At 57.4% G+C, this 22,655-nt stretch overlaps 3 protein-coding genes across 6 annotated transcripts in view; 2 read left to right on the top strand and 1 right to left on the bottom strand.

Annotated features, from left to right (window-relative positions):
- Positions 1-5,412: 5,412 nt before the first annotated feature.
- LOC122699716 (small integral membrane protein 24-like) lies at positions 5,413-8,929 on the top strand. The gene is made up of 4 exons (XM_043912011.1): positions 5,413-5,631; positions 6,290-6,395; positions 6,656-6,721; positions 7,982-8,929. Exons 1-4 carry the CDS (start codon positions 5,565-5,567, stop codon positions 8,145-8,147), a joined length of 405 nt encoding a protein of 134 aa, XP_043767946.1. The 5' UTR covers positions 5,413-5,564; the 3' UTR covers positions 8,148-8,929.
- Positions 8,930-9,780: 851 nt separating this feature from the next.
- On the top strand, positions 9,781-12,049 carry LOC122699717 (small integral membrane protein 24-like). The gene is made up of 3 exons (XM_043912012.1): positions 9,781-9,950; positions 10,042-10,153; positions 11,122-12,049. Exons 1-3 carry the CDS (start codon positions 9,872-9,874, stop codon positions 11,240-11,242), a joined length of 312 nt encoding a protein of 103 aa, XP_043767947.1. The 5' UTR covers positions 9,781-9,871; the 3' UTR covers positions 11,243-12,049.
- A 2,443-nt stretch (positions 12,050-14,492) lies between these two features.
- Positions 14,493-22,655, bottom strand: part of NFIC (nuclear factor I C) — a 72,851-nt gene continuing 64,688 nt past the window's right edge. For all 4 annotated transcript variants that reach the window (XM_043912016.1, XM_043912013.1, XM_043912015.1 and 1 more), the window contains one exon: positions 14,493-20,826. In XM_043912016.1, the coding sequence (XP_043767951.1) occupies positions 20,809-20,826 (18 nt within the window). In that variant the 3' untranslated portion in view covers positions 14,493-20,808. The remainder of the gene's footprint in view (positions 20,827-22,655) is intronic.

The following is a 22,655-nucleotide window of genomic DNA, read 5'->3' on the forward strand; positions in this document are numbered from 1 at the left end:
GCAGCCCACTCCAGTGTTCTTGCCTAGAGAATCCCAGGGATGGCAGAGCCTGCTGGGCTGCCATCTATGGGGTCGCACAGAGTCGGACACAACTGAAGCGACTTAGCAGCAGCAAAATGGGTGTTAACGAGAGAACTCATTTCATGTGTGACACATTTTCACACCAAGAAGTTCTCAGTTTCTACATTGGCATCAGCTGGGTGTCTTACAACCCAGTTCAGTGCTGACACCATCTGCCCAGAGTAAGTGCAGACCCTCTGGGTTCAGGGGTCAGACCTGCCGAGTTGCCCCACTTCAGACCCTGGTCTCGAGTCTGGACCTCCAGTACTTCTGATCGACTGGTTATAATTTGGGGCTTCCACCACCCCCTCAAGTCAGGAAAACAGTTTACTTACCTGTTTATCATAAAGGAGGCAAATGAACAGCCAGATGAAGAGGCGCAAAGTCCAGGAGGGTCCCCAGCACAGGCGCATCTGTCCTCATGGAGTTTGGGGTGGATGCTCTCACCCGCCCGGAAGCTCTCCAAGCCCCTTCCGGTAGGGTTTTCAGCATGGGCACGGTCTGTTAAGTCGCCATTGGCAATTAGCTCAGTTCCCAGCCCCTCTCCCTGGGGTACACTCAGTTGTGTCTCAGTCGTACCCGACTCTGCGACCCCGTGGACTGTAGCCTGCCAGGCTCCTCTGTCCATGGAATTCTTCAGGCAAGAATACTGGAGTGGGTTGCCATGCTCTCCTCCGGGGCATCTTGACCCAGGGATCGAACCCGGGTCTCTTGCATTAGAGGCTGATTCTTGACCGTCTGAGCCACCCGGAAGCCCTCTCCCTGGGGTGGTGGGGCTGAAAGTTCCATCCCTCTATCCCAGAGTTGGTTCCCCATGCCACTGGGGCCCCCCAAACCAAAGCTGCCCCACCCCGTCTGCATCAGCTGACACACAGGTGTGGTAGAAAGAGGCTGATTATGAACCACAGAGGAGGCTTCCTTCATCCCATCACTCAGGAAATTACAGGTTTTTGGAAGCTCCGTGCCAGGTGCCAGGATGAAGAACAAACAGATTTCCTGTTATCCTACAGTGTCACCCTCAGGTGCTGGCTGCGAGCCCCCTCCCTCAGTTTTCCCCAGGACCCCAGCCCGCCTTGTCAACTTGGCCCTGTGGCATGTGGGATCTTAGTACCTTGACCAGGGATCAAACCCATGTCCCCCACATTGCAAGGCAAATTCCCAACCTCTGGACCACCAGGGAAGTCCCTGTAATTTAAGAGCAGAAAAACCAGCACCATCACACACAGTCCTGACCCCATGCCTTCCAGCTCTTGCCCCCATAACCCCTAGGAAGTTGTCAGACCCTCACCGGCCAGTTCTCGCCCAAACAGGTGCCAACTAGGACTGCCCCTCAGTCCCCAGAACTGTCCTTGCCCACAGATGACCTGTGAGTGCGTGCTAAGTCCCTTCATCGTGTCCGAGTATTTGCGACCCTATGGACTGTAGCCTTCCAGGCTTCTTTGTCCATGAGGATTCTCCAGGCAAGAATACTGGAATGGGTTGCCATGCCCTCCTCCAGGGGATCTTCCCTACCCAAGGATTGAACCCAGGTCTCCTGCAGCTCCTGCTCTGCAGGCAGATTCTTTACTGCTGAGCCACGGGGGACGCCCACAGGTGGCCTCCCAGTGTCCAAATCTGGTGGTCACACCTCAGTCTGCACTCACCCCCTCCGGGCAGCCTCTGACCGCCCAGCCCCTCTGCTCCTGGGAATTTCTCAGGGACCCCGCCTCCGGCCCGCCTTCATCTCCCCTTCCTATCCTTCAACTGGCCCAGGGCTGGGTCCTCAAGCCCCACCCACATCCCAGCCGGGCACCTTAATCCACTATTGGGGCTTAAATCTCATCTATACCCCAATCATACCCACTGGCCTGACTCCAGCCGTGGGGTGGGGGCGGGGGAACCTCCTCGTAGCTCTTGACTCAGGGTCCAGTCTGGATATCTCCAATTAGCTGATGAGGCTTCTCAAATTTAGCAGTCTTTAGACATTACCTCCCACAGTGGCCCCTCCTACAGGAAATGGAAACTCCTGTCACTCCAGGTGCTCAGCCTGCCAACACCAGGGTTTGATCAGTTTAAAATCTGCCCCAGCTCTGCCTACTCCGCCCCACTTTTTTGTCTGCACCTGGTCCAACCTCATCATTGCCCATCTGGACCGGCGCAATCCCTCTGGCCCATCCATCCCCTGGCTCCCAACCTCACCTCCAGGATCTGTCTTCGCCACAACAGCCACCGGAGGGCGTCTGGAGGACCTGAGTGAGATCCCACCCTCACCTCCACAGTCTCTCTTCCCCACAGCAACCACCGGAGGGCGCCTGTAAGCACCCGAGTCCGGTCATGTCCAACAAGTCCGTCCTGATCCTGCTGCATCCAATAAACTTCCCTCTGGTACTGCCATGGCTGGTCCTTTCCTCCTCTGGGTCTCTGGCCAAATATCAGCTGGACATGACCTTGGCTGCCCTATTGCAAACTTTAACTTCCCTCCTAGCAGCCCCACGCTGACCTCAAACCACTGAGGGCAGGGTGGTCTTCCCACCTACCCTACCCTTAAATCACTGTTCACTTTCTTTTTTTTTTGAATGCAATGTCATTTATTTTGGCTGCACTGGGTCTTCGTTGCTACACACAGGAGCTTTCTCCAGTTGCGGTGAGCAGTGGCTTCTAGCTGCTTTAGGGTGTATGGGCTGGTGGTACTTCTGGCACATGGGTTCATTAGTTGCAGCTTGCAGGCTCTAGCATGGGTTTAACTGCCCTGTGGCATGTAGAATCTTCCTAGACCAGGGACTGAACCTGTGTTCCCTGCATTTGCCAGAGAATTCATAACCACTGGACCACCAGGGAAGCCCCACTGTTCACTTTCTAACACAACACGATCATTACTCAAAGGTTATGCTTTTCTCAGAGTCTGTCTCCCCATGTGTGCGCATGCATGCATGCTAAGTCACTTCAGTCACAGCTGACTCTTTGTGACCCTATGGGCTATAGCCTGCCAGGTTCCTCTGTCCATGGGGTTCTCCAGGCAAGAATACTAGAGTGGGTTGCCATGTCCTTCTCTAGGGAATCTTCCCGACTCAGGATTGAACCCACATCTCCTGGATCTCCTGCAGTGCAGGTGGATTCTTTACTACTAAATCACTTGGGAAACCCCCTGTCTCCCCATCTTGACCGTCAGCTCCAGGAGGGTAGGGATTTTCCCAGAAGAGGGAGCAACCTGTGCTAAGGCCCTGCGGGGGGTGATGGTTGTGCAGGGGAGTGCCTGGCAGCGGCTGTTGCTGAGCGAGGGAGGGGGCAGTGGGCGGAAGTGATTTGCAATGTGATCCACCCAGGCAGATGGTGGCCACAGGGGAGCCCCAATCCTCTTACCCAAAGCTCCTTAATACTTCCGCCAGGCAGGTCACCTCCGGGCCTCTCCTGCTCTGGGTGGCTGTCATGCCGGGGCTGGCGACCGAGGAGGAGATGGACGACTGGAGCCCGGCCCCGCCACTCTATGAGGAGTACCGCCCGCCGCCACTGGACACCATCCGCCTGCCCAGGTACGTGCTGTACCTGCTGCTGGCTGCATTCCTGGTGGTGGCCGTGGCCTACGCCATTGTGGGCCATCTCATCAAGGACCTTGCCCACGATCTGGCTGGTGAGCCGCTACCCAGCACACCTGGGGTGGGCTAGTGCTGGATCATGGGGGGAGGGAGGGCCCAAGGGTCTCCCGTAGCCAGGGAAGAGGGTGGAAGGTGGCCATGCCTGGGGACGCTCCTCATCACTTTCCTGTCGCAGACTGGGCTTTTGGCCCGAAGCCGGATCAGGAGGACGCCCCCCGGGAGCTGCCCGAGAGCCCCGAGGGCGAAGACCTGGAAGAACTGGACCTGCAGCTGGCTCTGGCCTGGCGGGGCGAGGAGGACGCGGGTGGGGGTGGTGAGGGGGCTCCCGCAGAAGCCCCCACCCGGGCCCCCCGCCGCCCCTCCATTGCCTTCAAAGATCCACCAGTCCGGAGCTCCTTTTGGAAGCTGGGCTGAGCTGGGCCCTGACCTGGGGCCCAGGAGGCTGGCTCCAACCCCTTTGGTGGTTGTATTAATATAAAGTGGACTCATGCCCATCAGAGCCTTTTCTCCACTGATCTGCGCTGTCTTGACAGAGAAAACATGGTCTTTCTTGGCTGGCGGGCTCCAGTGGTTGGACACTGGTTTAGTTGCATGCTCTGGCTTCCCCTGTTCTGCCAGAGCCTAACCCAACTCAGTTTCCACCAAGCCCTGGGCAACCTGTAAACCAAAAATACTAAGGAGATTTAAAAAGAAAAGAGAGATCACAATAGCGGCCAACCCTTAGCTAGAGCTGTGGGATGCTAAGCAAGCCTTTTCTGTATTTTCTTTCATTCAATCCTCCAATGTGGGACTTATCCATCTATTTACCAGATGGGAAAACGGAGGCATGCAGCCCAGACATGACTTGGTTGGAGCAGAGAGAATTTTTTGCGGGATGAGGCCAGCCCAGCCAGCGACCTGCCTGGGCTCCTCCACCCCCAGGTCCTCTCGGCTAGATTACGGGGTGGTCTGTCTCTGGGGGTCCTGCCCTCCTAACTAGCCTGAGGGCACCCCGAGGACAGGGGCCTCCTTCCCTCCTGAGCTTTGCATGGGGCAGGGCACACAGTACGGACTTCAAGTGTGGGCTGGTCTTGGGCTCCACTGAGTGGCCCTCAGGCACTGCGGCCGTGGTCAGACCTCAGGAAGGGAGGGGGCAGTGATGCTGGTGGCCTGGAGCAGGGCCAGGCCTCCCCACCCCAGTCTTCCTGCCACGTGCCTGGGCCGTGGCTGTCTCATGGCAGCTGGGGGGTAGGGTCCCCCTTCTCCCAGACAGGGCCGTCTATCTAATCAACTTAGTGATCAAGGTTGCCACACAGGACACCTTGGCGCCTGAGTCATCGGCTGCTCCGGGCCCCGTTCTCCGGGGTTTGAAGGTGGAGGGTGGCGCCTCCCTTCTTGCTCCTTGTGCTCTCCCTGGAGTTGGCCATGGGTGCCCCGGGGTCGGGGAGCCACAATGAAGCAGTATAAGCTGGTCATGAGAGAGACCCGTGTTCACATCCCAGTGTTGGCTGTTTCTGCCCAGCCTGGCACTCCTGGCCTCCCTGTAAAATGCAGGTGGCAAAAGTCTGTGGTGTGTGCAGAGAAAGAAATGTAATGAGGCGTAAAAGCACTGAGTCAGGAAGCCAGGTCAGGGCCATCTCAGCTTGGCCCCTGTGGGGCGAGCCTGGGGGGACCCGCAGGCCGGCTGTCCGAGGGTGGGACGCAGGGCAGAGGGGCTGGACTCCCGAGTTAATCGAGTTAATCGTTACAACCAGGTCCAGAGTCTGCCCTCCTGGAAGGCGGGGGAGAGGGTGTGGGATGCCAACCAGGTGGGGCAAAGGGAGGGGCCCTCAGTCAGGGCCTGCCCCGCCCCCAGACCTGCCTGCCCCCTTATCAGGAGCTGGGCAGGGCCTTCCCTGACCCTGACGGGGGGACCACACACTCCAGCACCCCGGCTGCTGGCTCCTCTGCACGATGGGGACCTTAGGGATCCTGCTTCTGCTCATGGGTCTGCTCCTGTCGCCAGCTGAGGCCCAGAAGGGTAAGGCTTTGACCTCTGGTTTGGGAGGTGGGAGGGGGGGTTGGGGGATGGGCTCGGACATGGGCTCGCCCCCTCCCCAACTCCCCCACTCCCTCAGGGCTTCCCACCCCATCTCTGAGCACCGCCATCTCTGAGGCATTTCCCTGCGGTCCCATGTTGAGGACTCTGCTCTCTCACTGCCCGAGGCCTGGGTTCAACCCCTGGTTGGGGGACTAAGAGCCCACAAGCTGCGGTGTCACAAAAACAAGCAAACAAATTAAAAGGACCTCCCTGGAAGTCCAGTGGTTAGGACCCCACAGTTCCACTGCGGGGGCACGGGTTCCATTAGCATATGCTAATGTCTGAGCCTCTCCTGCACTCTTCTTTCCCTGTCCTTTCGGGGGTCCCCCACCTTTCCCTGGTGCTTCCCTGGTGGCTCAGACGGTAAAGAATCCACCTGCAATGCAGGGAGACCTGGGGTTGATCCCTAGGTCGGGAAGATCCCCTGGAGGAGGGCATGGCAACCCACTCCAGTATTCTTGCCTGGAGAATCTCACAGAGAGGAGCCTGGTGGGCTGCAGTCCATGGGGTCACACAGAGTCAGACACAACTGAGGGACTAACACTCCACTTTCCACCCTTCCCATTTCTGAGTCCACTCTCCCCCCACCTCCCCACAGAGCACCGTTTAAAGCCCTGGCTGGTGGGCCTGGCTGCGGTCGTGGGGTTCCTGTTCATTGTCTTCATCCTCATGTTGGCCAACCGCCTCTGGTGCTCCAAAGCAAGGTAGGAACCCCATTCCTCACCCCTTCCCCTCCCTACCCCCAAAGTGCTGGGCACCTCCTCCCACTTCATGACCCTCTCTTGCCCCTATCCTTGTCTCCCCATTTCCCTGCTCCCTCTGCACCCACAGCCCGGGACAGTCATGCAGTTCCCCCTGCCAGCTCTTGCTTCCTGGAGTTCCTTTAATCTGGAGGAGACTGAGGCTGCCTCCACTTCCTGCCCTTTATCCATCACCACCGCTCTGACTCCCATCTCTTCTGCAGAGCTGAGGATGAAGAGAAGCCCACATTCAGGATGAATCCCAACCCATATGAGGAGGTGGATCTGAGGTACTGCTGTGTGGGCATGTGTGTGTGTATGGTCAGCAGGTCTGCATGAGGTCCCTCTCAGGGAGAGGAGGGGTGGGTGTGCACTGATGACCTCTTTCTGTCCTTGAACACCTCAAGTGCACTCTGGCCCCAGGGCCTTTGCACCTACTGTTTGTTTTTATTTTTTACACCTTTGCCCATATCTTCTGGCTGGCTCTGTCTCTCCTCCAGCCCCTGCTTAAATGTTTCCTCTCCACAGAAGCCCAACCTGACCAACAGCATTTCTGACGCTCTCTCTGACACAGCCCTGCATCTTTCTTTGCATGTATTGCCAACTGAAATTATCTAAGTCATTTACCGGTTTCTTGACACTAGATTTTGGTTTCCAGTATGTGAACAGAACTTAGCTTTGGTCCAGGCTGTGTCCCCAGGGCCCTGCCCAGGGCCTGGCATGCAGTAGGCACTTACTAAATACCTGTTGAACAAGATGTGGTGTGGGATAGTGCAGGGACTGTGTGTAAGCATGTGATTTGGTGTGGGTGACTCTCCTGGATTCAGCATCTCCCATGATCCTGTTTCCAGATGTGACTCTGATGAGAGCTCAGGGATGCGGGCAGGGCTGGGGGCTCTTACGGAGCAAGCACCCCACCTTGGGCAAAGGTTTGGGGACAGGAGTAGGAGCTGGGGGCTGGGAGGAGAATATCCTGGCTGGAAGACTCTCAGCTGAGCCCAAGATGCCTGAGGGAGGGGTCTGGGCTGGACTATGCTTTGTTTAGACCCAGCTCAGCCCCAGGAAAGTGTGATTCCTGCTCTCAGGATGTGCTGGAGGCTCCAGGTCCAATAAGTGCTCCTAATTCATAGTTTGTTCCTTGCCGGATTTATTCCTTCCCCATCCATCCATTTACACTCCCACCCACAAATCCTCCCATCCATCCATCCGTCAACTTACCCATCAATCCATTCACCCATCCATCTATCCATTCATCCATTCTCCCATCCATCCATTCTCCCATCCATTCATTTCCCCATCCACCCATCCATTGTCCCATCTATACATCATCCATCCGTCTATTCTATCCATCCATCCATTCTTCCAATGAACAACTGAACCTTAGTTTCTGCCTTTGTGAAATGGAAGTCACAAGTCTGCCTTGTAAGGGCTGTTTTGAAGATTCAGCAAAGACTTTTTGTAAAGCATTCATCATAAGGCCTGGCACAGGTGAGGGTCTGTTAAATGGGAATGTTTTGTTACCATGGTTTGAGGTCTTTGTGTCCCTACAGAAAAGAACACAAGAAAGGGAAGAAAGAGAAGGACGAAAAGGCCGAGGAGAAAAAAGCTGGGCAGGGGGAAAAGGCCAAGACGAAAGGAAAGAGAAACTTCGGGCTGGAGCTAGAGGAAAATGAGGAGGGCAGGGACTATGAGAAAGTCAAGAACACGGCCATGTGAAGATTCAGTCGCCTCCTCCAAGCAACCTGCCAGAGATGCCCCTTCCACACCCTAGAAGCAATGAACTGAACCTGAAGCCACTGCAGTGACTCCATCTGGGGTTGAGAGTACAGCACCCTGAATGAAGAGGCTTGGAACCCTACCCACCCCCAACCAAGGAGGGCTCTTTGTGTGTTATACAGTCTATATGTTATGATCTGTTCTGCCTGGTGATTCTTCTTGCACTTGGAGACCATCCCTGGTTCCTGAGAAACTCCCAACCCCCACACTCTCATCGCTCCACCTGCTTCTCCCCACTGCCTGACATCTATTGGCCAAAACTTCCTCCCTCCCGTTCAGCTTCAGGACAAGTATAGGCCAGGGGCTGCCTCTCAGGGGAGAGCCTTTCAGAAGGGCTTCCGTTGTCCGCTGGGACTCAGTTTCCCCAGGAAGGAGACAGCAACGCCCGGGCAGCTGTGGGAGACCAAACTCCACCGTGCCCAGGTGCTGGGCAGATCAGACGCTCCCCTTGCAATCTTGATCCTGCTGTCCTGAACCCTGAACTTTGAGCCCTGAGAGCTGTCTCCTGGGAAAGCCTTGCTCCCCCCACCCCCGGGTTTTTGGCTCATGTGACTCCATTTCCGGGCACAGGGTCTTGACGGGTGGGGTGCCCCTGGGCGCACCATCTTGGGAGGGGACAAGCCTCCCCTGCTATCCTCACTTTCTTCAGGCCCTGGACCTTGCCCTTGATGTTAACCATTTCCTAATGAGAACTTTGATAAAGGCTGGCGTTTATCATTTTATTTATTTATTGGCTGTGCTGGGTCTCCGTTGCTGCGCAGGTTGTGGCCAGCGGGGCCACAACAGTACTCTCTTGTTGTGCAGGCTTCTCATTGCGTTGGCTTCTCTTGTTGCGGAGCAAGCGAGAGGGCTCCCTTGTGGAGCCAGTATCTGGGGCGGTAGCCCAGAAGGCGGGGAGCTTCTGAGACTATCCCAGGATCGGCCACCAGGGGGCAGAAAAGTCGTAAATAAAAATATATAATCTCCCTAGAAGATGCTTCCACTGAACTCCTAGCATCCTTATGGTCTCAGTCTCTTGTCGGTTTGCAATTCGTCCCATTTTCCAGATGAAAATACTGAGACTTAGAAAGAAGGAAGCCACCAGCCCAGGTCTCCATGGTTGTTGTTGGCAGTGCTGGGAATGAAGCCTAGGCTGCCCAGAGGACGGGCACATGCAGGGGCTGGCTAAGGTCAGATTTGGAGGTTCATGTCCTAGAACGGGAGAGGGTTGGGGTAGGGGGTGTTCCTAGTTGGGAAAACTGTGTTCCTCTGGGATGCTGTGTGGCCCCAGGGAAGTGGCCTGACTTCTCGGAGCCTCGAGTTGGCTCCTCTTTTGCCGTGTGAGGACAAGAGTTCTGACCACCAGAGTTTGAGACTTGATGGAGGTGCTGGGACTTCAGAGCCAGTGCAATGCCTGGTTCCCCACCTTTCTCGAGCTGCCCCTACCGTGGCTCTGACCGTGGAGAGTGAGGGTCAGGATGGGCCTCAGGGAGACAGGGACTCGGAAGCTCAGGACCCTGAGCCCCTCCCCACGGTGCCCGGAACTCAGGGAGGGGACCCCACCTCCTACTTCCTGGGGCCCCGGCCACACCCTGCCCTGGGGTGCGCTGGGCAGGCCACTTCCTTCTCCCGCCGGGGCTGCAACCCCAGAGTCTGCTGGTAGGGGCGAGGACAGAGGGCGCAGGATGGGTAGATTCTGGACGACCCCCGGTCAACTCTATCTTCTCGCAACTCTGGTCCCAAGGCTGGTGCAGGCCCAACCCCGTAAGGCCTTGGGAGGGAGTGGAGGTGGGGTAGGGAAGAGAGCCCCATCCTGGCGGCCCCGACGCTGACCCAGCCCTGCTCCCGCCCGCAGTGGCCCAGCGGAAGTCGTGGCTCGTGGGGCTAGGGGCTGCGCTGGCCTTGCTCTTCCTCATCTTTGTCCTCACCTTGGTCTATGCCGTCTGGTGCCGGGAGTCCCAGGACAGGTGGGTTCTCATCCTTCTGAGCCCCTCCCCATCGCTAACTCTTTAGTATCTAAGCTCCGCCCCTTTCTGAGTCCCACCCCTCTAAGCTCCTCCTCGTGCCGAGCCTCTCCCTTACTAGCCCCTCTCCTCTGAGTCCCACCCTTCTGAGCCCCGCCCCTCACCGGCCCCTCCCCTCTAAGCTCCTCCCCTACCTAGCCCCTCCCCTCTCTGAGTCCTGCCCCTCTAAGACCCTCCCCGCTCCAAGCCCCTCCCCTCTGGGAGCCCCTTCCTTCTCCGAGCATCCTTCAAGACAGGGCAGGACCAGCGGGGTAATTCTCCGATTCTGAGAGGCCCCCATGGGGGCCTCACAGGACCTCACTGACTTCTCTCCTGACTACCTACCCGCAAAACGAGGGTGGCTTCCTCACAGAGATTCCCCCATCCCTAGGATGTGTTTCAATAGGGGGGGTCTATAAAGTATCATCCCTATGCCAACACCATCCATTTATCCATCCACCTGTCCATCATCCATCCATCATCCCTCCTGACCTGTCTCCCATCTTTTCTCTCTCCTTCCCTCCCTCCATCATCCATCCCTCTTATCTGTCCATCCATCCATCCACCCACCTTCCCACCACCCATTCATGCGTCCATTTGTTCATCTGTCCACACACTCATTAATCCATCCACCCATCCGTCGGCCCAGCCTTTCATCTCTCTGCCCGTCCACTCACCCGCAGTTATGAAACCCAGGAAGTCAAAGAGGCCAGAAATTAAGAGCTCAGTTTTGGCTCATACAGTTGGCGCTCCTGAACTTCCTTCATGTTCTAACGGGGCCAGTGTCCTAAGCTTCCTGAGTCTTGTCCCCCTCTGTGTCATGGGAACAGTAAGGGTGCCTGCAGGACTCAGAGCTGGGAGAATTGTCAGAGGCCTGGAGCACTGTCTGTCCTTATTAACTCGGATTATCTGGGCTCTTCTGGTCTCCACAGCAGTGAAGAGAAGGAAGAGGAGACTGTGAGAAAGGAAAAGGGAGATGACGACTGGGGGCTGGAACTGGAGGAGATAGAGGGGCCTCCGAACCATGAAGCAATGGCAAGTTCCTCCACATGAAGTCTTCCCACTTATCTCCTCCAGGCAGTCCTCCAGGGATGCCCCAATGCCTTCTCCACACCCTATCAGCAAAGGACCTGGTCCTGAGACCAGTAAGATGACTCTCTGGGATTCAGAGGTCTCAGAACCTGCCCCAAATCCCTCTCAGAGGGCTCTCTGTGTGTTACCTGGTGGTTCTGTACCCCTTCCCAAGCTTGGTCTCCACTTGATGATTCTTCTTGAGCTTGGAGGGCACTCCTGGAGAAGGAGCCGCCCACATCCCCCCAACCCCCCCCCCCCCCCCACTGTCTCATGTCTCTTAACCCAGTCCATCGCAGGCATCTTTTTACCCAGCGCCTGATTTCTTTCCCCACCTCCGATTTCTGTCAGCTTTTGGATTTCATCGGAGAAGGCAGGTCCTCCTGTTGCCCAGGTGTAAGCTCTTCAAGAGCTTTCTTTGAGTCCCAGTCCCTCTCCTGGCTGCTGTTCGCTGTCCCTGAACGTGAACTTTGAGCTGGCTCAGAGCGCAGGGCTGTTTCCTGGGAGATGAGGGCTTCTCCTACCATGTGCTGAGTTTCAGCACTTTGTCCTGCACGCTAGCACTCCCAGGGGGTGGGGTGAGGGTGCAGGGGTGGGAGTGGGGGGGCGACACAGGATCGTTACTCCCTCTTCCGGTCCTGCACTCCTGGTGGGGAGGCTCCAAAGAGAAGGAGAAGGGGCTGGAGTCCCCACTTCTTTGCTGTGTGTCCCGGAGCAAGTAACTTAACCTCTCTGTGCCCAAGAGCCTAGTTCTGTAAAAGGAAAGAATAAATTCTTCTTAAATTGTCATGAGGAACTGAATGAAATACTGTCTACAAAACTCCGGAGCGCAGGGCCCAGCACCCTAAAGGCATCCAACACATATCAGCTTTCTGTATATTGAAATGATGAGGATGGGGGTGGGGGCAAATGAGCCTGCCGCCTCAGACTGGGGGGATCCTGAAGGTCAGAGAGCGTGTTTTCAGACGACAGTTCTGGGAGCGCAGTTTTCAGTCCCCCAGTTTCCTCCGTGCGAGGCCCGGGGCTTCCGCGTGGGTGGCCGTGCGGAGGGTGGGGCGGGAAGCGAGAAGCGAAGAGGTCTGGGCTCCTCCCTTTCCGCAGGGGCGGGACTTCCCTACCAGGAGGCGTCAGGGTGCATTTCGGGGGTGGTTTTTGGTTGTCGCAAGCCTGCCCCGTTTTTGGAATTTAGTGGGGAGCTAATGCTGGGACAGCCGTTTCAAAGCCCCCAAATTGTTTTACCCCAGAGGCCAATGGATGAAAAAGACTCGGCTTTCCTTGAGATTAAAGGCCAGATTGAGCTCCCCCACCCCGGCTGAGCCTCGACCCTGGGATGAACCTGCAGCCTCCGGCTGAACCCTCCATCCCAGCTGAACCCCCACCAAGTTGAGCCCCTCACCCGAGATGAGCGCCCCATCCCACAAAAGAAGCTCCTTCTAGGTCCCCTCTTCCCTCCCCACCGCCTCCCCTTCCTCCCAAGCGGGACTGTGAGGTTCGAGGTCAGCTGACTCCTCCGCCCGGGACCTGGTTTCCGGATCCAGGTCCTAGGTCTGACCACAAGGGGGCACCAGAACCTCTTCGCGGAGCGCAGAAGCGACCATCCTTTCTGGGAATGCTGCATGGGCATGGGAAGGGTGCGCGTCCACCCGGGGGTCCTGGGATCCGTCATCCCTGCCTCACGACTGTGTCTTCTGCGCCTGTTAGTGGGCGGCGGGGTGGGCTGCGTTCCTGGGTGTCCGCGTCGGCGCATCCTATCTGGGTCCCTCTCTGCTCATCTTGCCGTCTTTCTGTGCCTCAGTTTCCCCGTCAGTGAAAAGCCCCTCCACGGAGTGCGGGGTGGCGTGTGGGTGAGATGGAAGGAGACTGGGCAGCCGGGGAGCTTTGATTACATGTCTTGGGGTCTCTGGGGGACTGCTAGGGGATAGGATGGAGGACCTCCCCGCCAAGAAGGGGGAGTGACTGCCCCTCACAGGCATGATGAGCGTCCCTGGTGGCTCAGATGGTAAAGAATCCACCCTCAATGCGGGAGACCAGGTTCAATCCCTGGGTTGGGAAGATCCCCTGGAGAAGGGAATGGCTTACCCATTCCATTATTCTTGCCTGGAGAATCCCATGGACAGAGGAGCCTGGTGGGCTACAGTCCATGGGGTCGCAGTTGGACACAACTGAGCGACTTCGCTAGACGTGATATTTCCTTACCCCCCGCCCCCCTGTGGCTTTGGGGAGAGCTGGACATGAACCGGTCTGAGTGGTCAGGGGTGGGTGGGAGAGACAGGGATGCTGGGGTGCTGGGAGGGCAAGCATGGGCTCCACCTAGGCAGTGGGTAGGGCCTCCTGGAGGTGAGGAACCAAGCCAAGCCCTGTCCCCTGCTCTGCCCACAGCCCCCCAGGGCTCCCACCTCCCTGCGGTTAAAAGTCCCAAGTCCTCCTGTGAGCCACAAACCCCTGCCCTCCCCTCCTCCCTCTCTCCCCCTCCCTCACTCCGCTCAAGCCACACAGGCCTCCTCACTGTTCCCCCAACACACCAAGCACAGCCCTGCCCCAGGGCCTTTGCACGCTGTGTGCCTTTTGCCTGGAAAACTCTTCTGTCAGATTTTCAGGGGGCTGTTTCTTCTCTCCATTCAAACTCCTGTTGAAAGCTTACTTCCTCACATGCGGCCGACTCTATCCTGTACTCTGCTCTATTTGTCTCCCTGGCATTTATCTCCTCTGACATACATTTATTTTTATTGTTTATTTTCTGTTTTCCCAACTTGGAACTGTGCCACGAAGGCAGATCATTTAGGGCATTTTGTTCTCCACTGTGTCCCAAGGGCTAGGTACCCAGAAGATAACTCAGGGAATCTTTGCTGAATGAATGGGGTTTTGCGAGGTGGGGGAAAAACAAGGAAGGAAGCAGTCTGTACATTTATGGAACACTGACTGTGTGCCAGGCTTTGTCCCTGAAGCCAGGCAGGAGGTGGGATTACCTGAGCTGGCACAGAGCAGGTGCTCCATAGATGCCCATGGAACTTGTTGATCAAAGGCTCTGAGGAATTCCAAGACTGGTTTTCTGAGGCTACCTGCCCCTCCAGCCTCTTCCCTGCACTTTGACAAGAACCCGGAACAGCCCGAACGCAACACAGAAAGGAGGACCCAAGACAGCTAGAAAGAGTCGAAGCGTAGCTTGTTTAATTTTTATACATTTTTTCTTTTTTCTTTTTTTTTTTTTTGCCTTTTATTGAATCTTTTATGGAACCCCCCTTTTTCATTTTTTTTTTGATTTTTTTCTTTTTTCTTTTTTTTGCATAGGGAAACAAACAAACAAAATAATAACAGCCAGAGTCACTTTCTGTAAATGGTACTTAGGTAGGCGCGTCCGCGGAAACTGAAACGACTGCGTAATATACAAGGTTATGAACGGAGTATGATGTGGGGGCACGGGGCAGGGGAGACAGGCAAGGAGAAGGCTGGGCCTACGTCTGCCCGGATGTCCGGCTCCTTGTCCCCCATCCCTGCCTTGGGGAGGAGATGGGCAGTGGGCTGGCCTGGCACCAACCTTCTCCTGACATAGGTTCATGAGCATGGTGTGTATGTGTGTGTGTGTGTGAGACACAGAGAGAGAGAGAGAGAGAGAGAGAGATGGTATGTGTGGCAAGCAGAAAGCAAGAAACAGAATAAACTATCCTGGTAATATTGGTAAAATACAAAATGGGGGCAAAAACTCTCAAAAAATATCTCCGAGGCGACAGGAAATGAAACAGCAACACCACCAAAAAATGTGAGAGAAAAAAAAGAGAGAAAGAAAGAAAGAAAATTCAGAGAGAAAACGAGTTTCCCTCCTTTCTCCCTGTTGCCTCCCCCCGACAACACGTGTTCTGTCCCTCAGACACCCTGCTGTCTTGCCCTCCCACCCCCCACGTGTGGCCCTGGCAAGGGTCAGAGGGTGAGAAGTTGGGGGTAGGGGCCAGGACCCCTGGACTGGAAGGGGCTTTGGTTTCAGGGGGCCTGGCTGGGATCCAAGATGGGAGGCTGGGGTGTTGATGCATTTAGGGAGTGAGCTTTGGGGGCTCACAACCAGAGGGGGGCTGGGTAGCTCCTGGCCCCTTTCCAGTGGGTCTCCTTCTAGCCAGGTGGTGTGAAGGGCAGGAGTTTGGGGGGGGAGTGGGTCTTCCTCTCCTGGAGCCCATATTCCTGTTGGATCCCGCCTCCTCTTTCCTGAGGCCTGAGAGACCCCCTGGGAGTCGGGAAGGAAGACCTCAAAGCTACACCAGCAGACGTGTGAGGCACTGCTTGGGAAGTCTGTTTTGGTATCGCTGGCAACAAGTCCTGCTGGGATTGCTTTGGGTCTCCTTGCTTTGCCTGGGGAGCAGGGTGGGGTGGGGGTGGGCCTCCGGGGCCAGCTCGGACCCCACGCACTCTGAAATGCTTAGGGATAGATCGATGCGGGGCGGGGGGGGGGGGGAGGCGGTGTCAGTTTGGAGATGCAGCTCTCAGGAAGTGTCTGAAGGGGCAGAAAGATGGAAGGATGCAGGAGATGTAGGACCTGAGGACATGTCTCTGGAACCTCTCTCTCCCATCACCCTCCCTAACCCACCCCCCCCCCCACACACAAAAAGTAAAAATCAGGGGTCTCAGAGAGAGAGAGAGAGAGAGAGACTCCAGGCCAAAATAAAAAGTAGCCACTGTATAATCTGTATTATGAGAAAAAAAATTCCAAAATTATACATATATATATAATGTATAGTATAGCCCTACACTGGAGGTCAAAGTACCATCAGAGAAGCCAGAGGGAGTGGGTGGCTGGGGTCCCGTCTCTCCCAGAGGGCTGGATGGCTGCTCCTGGCCCCGGGATCCTGCCTCACTGGTAGCTGTCCAGCCAAATCTGCTTGCTCCTGGAACGCTGCTGTCTCCCGGGACAGAGGGAAAGTTCCAGAGCTGGGGGTGGGGTGGGGGTGCTGAGGCTGAAACTGTCTGCTGCCTGGGGAGCTGCAGCAGGGCCCCCTCCCCGCAGCCTCCCTTGGGGTTTCCTTCCGATCTGATTGTCTAGCTCAGGGTGGGAATCTGGGCTCATAACCCTGCCAGAATGTGGGTCCCAGACCTGGGCACTGGGGACCCTGGACCCAGCCTCCCTCCCCAGATCAGATAGGGTGGGGTTGGCTTGCCTCTCTACACCTCCCTCTCCACCCTGGTCGAGTTTGCTACCTCCCTCCAAAGAGAGGGATGGAGGTGATTTGCATATACTGGGGAGGTCTCCCTAAGTCTTTTCCACAGCAAGCGCTGGACCCCCAAGGTCAGGCTGGGGACTCTGCATGGGACGGGCTATGAGTGAGGGGGTGACCGTGGGCTCGGGAGGGGATGGGGTTTGAGATGTCAGTTTCATAAGTGTCAAAAACAAAAAACAAAAACACCCAACACGCTGCCCTCCCCCCTCCCAGGGCATGAACCCCACCGCATTGGCAGGTGGGAGCCTGGTCCCTAGTGTTTCTGCCTTATTCTGACACAGCAGGCAAGGAAGGGAGGGGCTCTGAGGCCCGGGGTGCTGTGGGGTGCAGTCATGAGGGACACCGTGGTCCGAGGCGAGCCTATGGAGGAGGGGTCCCACAGGGACATGCCACCCACTCCCCTGTGCCACTGGCTGTTCCCACTTCCCTGGTGGCGGGGCGGGGAGGGGGATGAAAGCCAGAAATGGGCCCTATGGAGACTGACAAGCAGGGCCTTGGGCTCTTGGGCCAAAGGGCCGCTCAAGGGCGGGGTCAAGGCCGGGGCCTGGTCTCTCCCTCTGGCCCTGGGGCTGGCTGAGGGGTCTTTTTCGGAAAAACACATGGCATGAGCAGAGTGGTAGATGAGAGCCAGGGTCTGGCTGCAAGGCCCCACCCAGCTCTGGAGACAATTCTAACATCCAAGGTGGTGGCCCGGCAGTGAATGGGGACTGCCCGCCTAGCATATGCCGACAGATGTTCGAGGGGCCCAGGGACCGGGAGGGCCGGAGACGGCGAGGAGGGATGGGCCCAAGGTTGGTGGACCCAGCCGCGGGGTCCTTGCCTGGACACTTCACTGACTGCTACTGTCTCAGCTTTGGTAGAGTTAAAGGCAGAGAAAATTGGAGGAAAAAAAAAAAAAAAGGAAAGAGAGAAAGAAAAAGAAAGCAGAAAGGAAAACAAGAGAAAAAACCGAAGAAAAGACAACAGCAATGGCCGGCCCCTTGGACGGGGCCTGTGACGCGGTGCCCCCAGCCGTCCCTGCCCCCTTGCCCCAACCCCCCGGCCGGGCCTCCATGGCTGAGCTAGACCTTACAGGTACAGACAGACAAATATTGCATATATCGGGTTTGGTTTTGTCTTTTTGTTTGTTTCACACCAGACCCCCTCTGCAGTCACAGCTGGAAGACGTAGTAGAACTGGGGGGGTGGGGGTGGGGGTGGCAGGAGGGTCCTTCCTGCCACCCCAAGGCCAGTCTATGGGGATGGGTCCTTTGGCAAGAAGGAGGGGGCTGCAGGGGGTAGTGAGACAGCAATGCGACCCTGAGCCAGGGGGATGCCAGCCTGTGGGAGAGGTGGCGGGGGGGAGCCTGGCTGTCGGCAGGGTGGCCGCCCCAGGGTAGGGGGGTGAGAACGCGTAGGTGCATGCACGGCATCTGGGGGGGCTGGCCTGTGGCCCAGTGAGGGGAGAAGCCCTTGCCTGGGGCCAGGGCACACCCCTGAGGTCTGTCCGCTGCTGTGGGCAGGGGATGCGAAATGACCCCTCTGGAGCCCGAGGATGGGGCCGGGGGGGGTTGCAGAGCACCAGGGGGCACCCCCAATGCAGCAGGAGATGGGGAGACAAGAGCCCAGGGCAGGCTGGGGGCAGGGCAAACTGTGGGGTGATTGTTGCGTGCATTGCTTTTTTTCCTTTAAGCAATGTGATTTTTAAGTGTGATTTTTTAATTCTTTTTTTATTTTACAAATAGAAATACATCCCTTTTCAATTTTTACTTTTTATTTCATGTCATTGTTTTGTCTTTTTTTTCTTTTAAACTACACGAGCAGTGCATGCAGCTATCTGTGTGCGCTGATATTGTTTAAAGGTAATACTTATTCTCGGAAGGCAAGGCACATCATGTGATAGAAAATTTCGTGCAAATTAGGAAACATGGAATTTTTTTAAGGGTTTTTTTTTTTTCTGTATCTTTTTTTGTTTTCTTTTAAAGAGGAGGGTGGTGGTGGAGGGCTGGAGTGGGGGGTGGCGTGGGGAGGGAGATAGAGCCAGTATCAATTGCCATGCAGTTTCAGCCGCCGCGAGCTGAAGTCAGGAGCCAGGTCACAGAAATCCTCGACTAAGCACCATGCAAAGTTAGGAAGCTGGGGGCTGCCGGGTGCCCCTTCCCCTTCCCTGCCTACCCGCACCCTCAGGTTCCCGGCTGACAAGCTTCCGGATACCCCAACTGCACAACCCACCCCTCCTGCCCTCCCCCAGAGCAGCCCATGCTTTGGTCTCCAACGGCCACCTGCTGGAGGGGCCCTGGGGACAGACGGACGGACCAAGGGTTCTCGAACCCCTCCGGACAGTGGGAGTGCAGCTGGTGGGGAAGGGTCTTGTGTGTGGGGGGTGTCTTTCTCTTTATGATCGAGTGGGTTCGCCAAGCCCCTTGGGCTGGTTTGGGAGGAAAGTCCGGTGTCTGGGGAGGTGGGAGGAGGCTGGCCAGGCCCGGGGCACCGGGGTTTTACCAGGAGAGGGAGAGGTGGGTCAGACTGGGAGCAGTGAGCAGAGGCCCTCCCAGGGCCATGGCTTTGGCCTAGGCCGGGGATGGGGATCGGCATTCCCCAGCGCCAGGCATAGAGACCAGTGGGGATTCAGACTGATGGGCCGGAAGGGGTCATCTTTGTGTTTGGGCCTGGTGACCCCGGAACACCTAGCACCCCTTCCCAGGCCCCCCTTCCCAAGATGGCCATCCCGGGGAGGAGCATGGATGGGCCGGGGAGCCGGGGCAAAGGCACCCCGTGTCCCCAGCTTTAGTGTTTTTGGAGCGGCTCAACGGAAAATGTTCAGCAGATGGGAGGCCCCCCTACATGGCAGCAGGGAGCCCCAAGGCGCCGACCTCCCCGCCCCCAGCCGGAGCCCCCAGCCCTGTTCTGGACCTCAGGCGGCCTGGCCCCTCTCCTTCTGGCCACCCAGCGGCGACGCCTCCTGGCTGTGCCCACTTCAGCAGGGGGTGGGGGATGAAAGTGCAAACCGGGGTCCCCCTTTGGGCCGGGAGGCACCAGGGAGGGGCCGTCGCTCCAGGATGTAAGGCACTGGCAGAGGAGGCGTGGGGCGGAGGGGCACACCGGCTTCTCGAGACCCCAGCCCCCGTACCCCAGCGGGGCAGGATGCTGGGAGGAGGCCCAGCTCTGCCCTTGGGCCCGCTGGGGGCGGGGGTTCCATCTCTCTAGCTCTGATGGGGGCATAGCAATGAGGGGTCAGCGACTGGAAGGGGCCAGGTTGCGGGAGAGGAGGGAGAGGGGAGGCCCACGGCCACTCACATCCCAGCTGGACACAGGGGAGGGGGGCGGGCGGTGGAAATCAGGCACTTAAACCACTCGCTCTCACCTCCCACCTCCACGGGCTAATGTGGGGGGGTCCTCCCCAGTTCAAGGGTTGGGTGGATAGAGAGACCAGAGCAGCCCTCAGGCCCCTCCGCTCCACCGCCCCCAGCCCCTTCCTTGGAAAGTGCATTTCTTACAGTGTGTGCAACGTGGGGCCCTCCCAGGGTGGGTGGGGGGGTGTGGAGCCGGTGGTGGGGGCTGGGGTGCGCTGGGGTGGCCTCCTATGCCTGGGGTGGGGCTGGGGGTCATTTGCATAGAGACGTCTCCCAAACCCGGCGGGTGCGGAAGGGCTTCGCGCGAAAGAGCAGGTAGAGGTCCACGCCTGCCGGATGCTCCTTCGCCGAGTATCCGCCATATGTCCTAGTGCCCTGGCCTTGCCGGGGTCTCCCTGCCACCCTCTTCTGGCCCCATCGCCCCCTGCCCACCCAGCCGCCTCCGCTGCCTGCTGCTGGGGTCCTTGCCGGCCCCCCAGGGCCTGCCTCCCCAACCTGGCAAACACTGTCCCGGAGGTGGCGGTGGGCGCATGGGTGGAGAGGTGGCCTCACTGGGTGTCCTGCCCCGTGGGCCTGGCGTGGGCTCCAGGCTGCGCTCACCTGGTCCTGGGAGGAGGCGGGGGTGGCTGGGCCTCCCTGACCAGCAGCAGCAGCAGCGAGAGGAGATGAATAACTTAGGACGATCCCGAGCGTCCGGTCCGTCCGGCCGTGGTGTCCCGAGAGTCCGAAGCGTTGTCATCTTTACCGTTTATCTTCTTGGTTGGGTGGGTTTATTTTTATGTATTGTAATTTTTATCCCCCGTTTGTCTTTTTTTTTTTTTTCCCGTTTTTTTTTTTCTTTTTTTTCCTCCTGTGTTTATGTGTCTGTGTGATTTTGTCTTTTGGCCGGGCTGGGAGTCGGCGGCGGGGTGTTCTTGCTTGCTGTAGCTTTCCACCGAAAACGTGGGCCGGGGGCCGGCCGTGCGGCCCCCTGGGATTCCTGGGACGAAGGAGCAGGGCGTGGGAAGAAATCTTTCTTATCCCAGATACCAGGACTGGGCAGCCGGAGGGAGACAGAGAGAGAGAGAGACAGAGAGATGGGGGTCAGGCTCCGTGGGCCACAGCCTATACCCACTGCAGCCCCCTCGACCCCTGGAACCTGTGACCTCTGTCCCAGACTTGGGTAACCTGCTAGGTGACCCTGGGCAAGTGACTGGGCCCCTAAGCAGGGCTGCTGGATAAAACTCAGGAAGTTCAGCTACACCTGAATCCTGGATAAACCTTTTAGTGTATATCCCATGCAACTTTTGGGATATACGTGTGCCTTAAAAAGTTTTTTTTAGAAAATTCTTTATCTGGAATTGTGGTTTTGTTCGCTAAATCTGGCAACCTCACCTCCAGCCCTGAGTATAAAATGCGGGAGGGGATACTCTCGCTCGTCGGAGGAGGGCCACTGGTGAATCTTTACAGACAGGCACCGTGCCCAGGCGCTGTGACTGGGGTTGTTTGTTTCTTCTTTACTTTTAACATTTTCCCATTTAATGGCTCCCCCAGAACCTCACGAAAGAGGGACTACTGCCCCCCAACCCTGTTTTGCAGTGAAGAAGACAAGGGCTCAGAGAGGTAAAGTAACTTGCTTAAGTCCGCCAGCGTTTGAGGGAAGAAGACAGCATCTGAACTACGGCCTGAGAAGCTACTTGCTTGTCCCCCTGCCTGGGGCTGACCCCTTAGCCTGGTCTTTAAGGGGGTCATGACTCCCACTTCACAGAGGAGGAGACAGAGGTGTGGGCTCAGGCGGCCAGGTCTATAGGGACAGCTCTGGCCTAGGTCCCCACAGGGAAGCCGCTGTACAGTCCCTTCCCCTGGAAATGTGTCCAATCCACCTGGGGAGTGGGACTGGGGTAGGGAGCCCCCTGCCCCATCCCACTGAGGTCACAGAAGCGCTGTGCCCCCACGCCTGCTGGAAACCAGTCACACTCCATCCGGGCGATCAATCCCACCAGGCCGCCTGCAGCCGCTGGGCCATCCTATCGAACTGGCGCCGTGGCTCCCAGCCCCCCACCTCCAGCCAAGTTCAAGTTCATCTTGGCCATTACCTCATGTCTGGTTTCCGTTGGCAACCAGACAGATTCTGGGCGTGACCCTCCCCTGTGGTGGCCAGCCTCCCCAGGCCCTTCCTCCCTGCCTCCTCCCCTCCTAAGCTTTCTGCCCGACTCTGGCCCCCGTAATGGTAGGGCGGGGGGAGGCACCCTCAACTCAACATCCTCCCCCATCAGCTGAGGGGGAGACTGAGGCCGCACAGTGCCAACAGTGGGGTCTGGGCTCTGTCACCCCCTGGCCTGGCTGGAGCCCCCAGTGTGGCTCTGGGCACATGGCTTAACCACTCAGGCCCTCTGCTCATCTGCTGACCAGGTGTGATGGGCAGAGGACTGGGGGGAAATACCAGGCCAGGTGGACCGACCCCTTCACACAGGGGTGGGGGTGGAGGTGTCAGACCCCACAGAGCCCTACTCTGGAGGCCAAAGTGATGGCTGGCTCAGGACTGCGGGGAAGGGGTGGGATGGTGAGAGATGGGGGTGGGGAGATGAAGAAGGTAGGCAATTGATCAGGGAGAGATCAATTGCCATTGATTAGAGGAGGGGCGCTGATTGGGGTCAGAGAACATTGATCAGGGGGCCAGGCGCTGATGAGGGTGAGGGCAGGAGATAGAAGTGGGGAAGGGAGAAGCCGATGCAGGCTGGGAAGTGGGGCGGAGGTTGGGGGGGGGGGGCGGCGCGTGTAGAGGAGAGCCAACCCGCCAGGAACAAGGAAGGCGGAGGAAGTGCTGACTGCGCCAGAAAGAGGCCTCTCCACTCTGAGCCCTTAGCACAGGGGCTCCGAGAGG

This window comes from Cervus elaphus, chromosome 9 (assembly GCF_910594005.1).
Source record: "Cervus elaphus chromosome 9, mCerEla1.1, whole genome shotgun sequence".
Lineage (NCBI taxonomy): Eukaryota > Metazoa > Chordata > Mammalia > Artiodactyla > Cervidae > Cervus > Cervus elaphus.

Bases quoted from the DNA above. Each gene is read 5' to 3' on its own strand.
- LOC122699716 (XM_043912011.1), top strand. From the start codon at position 5,565: ATGGGGACCTTAGGGATCCTGCTTCTGCTCATGGGTCTGCTCCTGTCG. The intron at 6,396-6,655 runs GTAGGAACCCCA...TCTCTTCTGCAG, and splicing joins CTCTGGTGCTCCAAAGCAAG to AGCTGAGGATGAAGAGAAGC. The intron at 6,722-7,981 runs GTACTGCTGTGT...GTGTCCCTACAG, and splicing joins TATGAGGAGGTGGATCTGAG to AAAAGAACACAAGAAAGGGA.
- LOC122699717 (XM_043912012.1), top strand. From the start codon at position 9,872: ATGGGTAGATTCTGGACGACCCCCGGTCAACTCTATCTTCTCGCAACT. The intron at 9,951-10,041 runs GTAAGGCCTTGG...TCCCGCCCGCAG, and splicing joins GCTGGTGCAGGCCCAACCCC to TGGCCCAGCGGAAGTCGTGG. The intron at 10,154-11,121 runs GTGGGTTCTCAT...TGGTCTCCACAG, and splicing joins TGCCGGGAGTCCCAGGACAG to CAGTGAAGAGAAGGAAGAGG.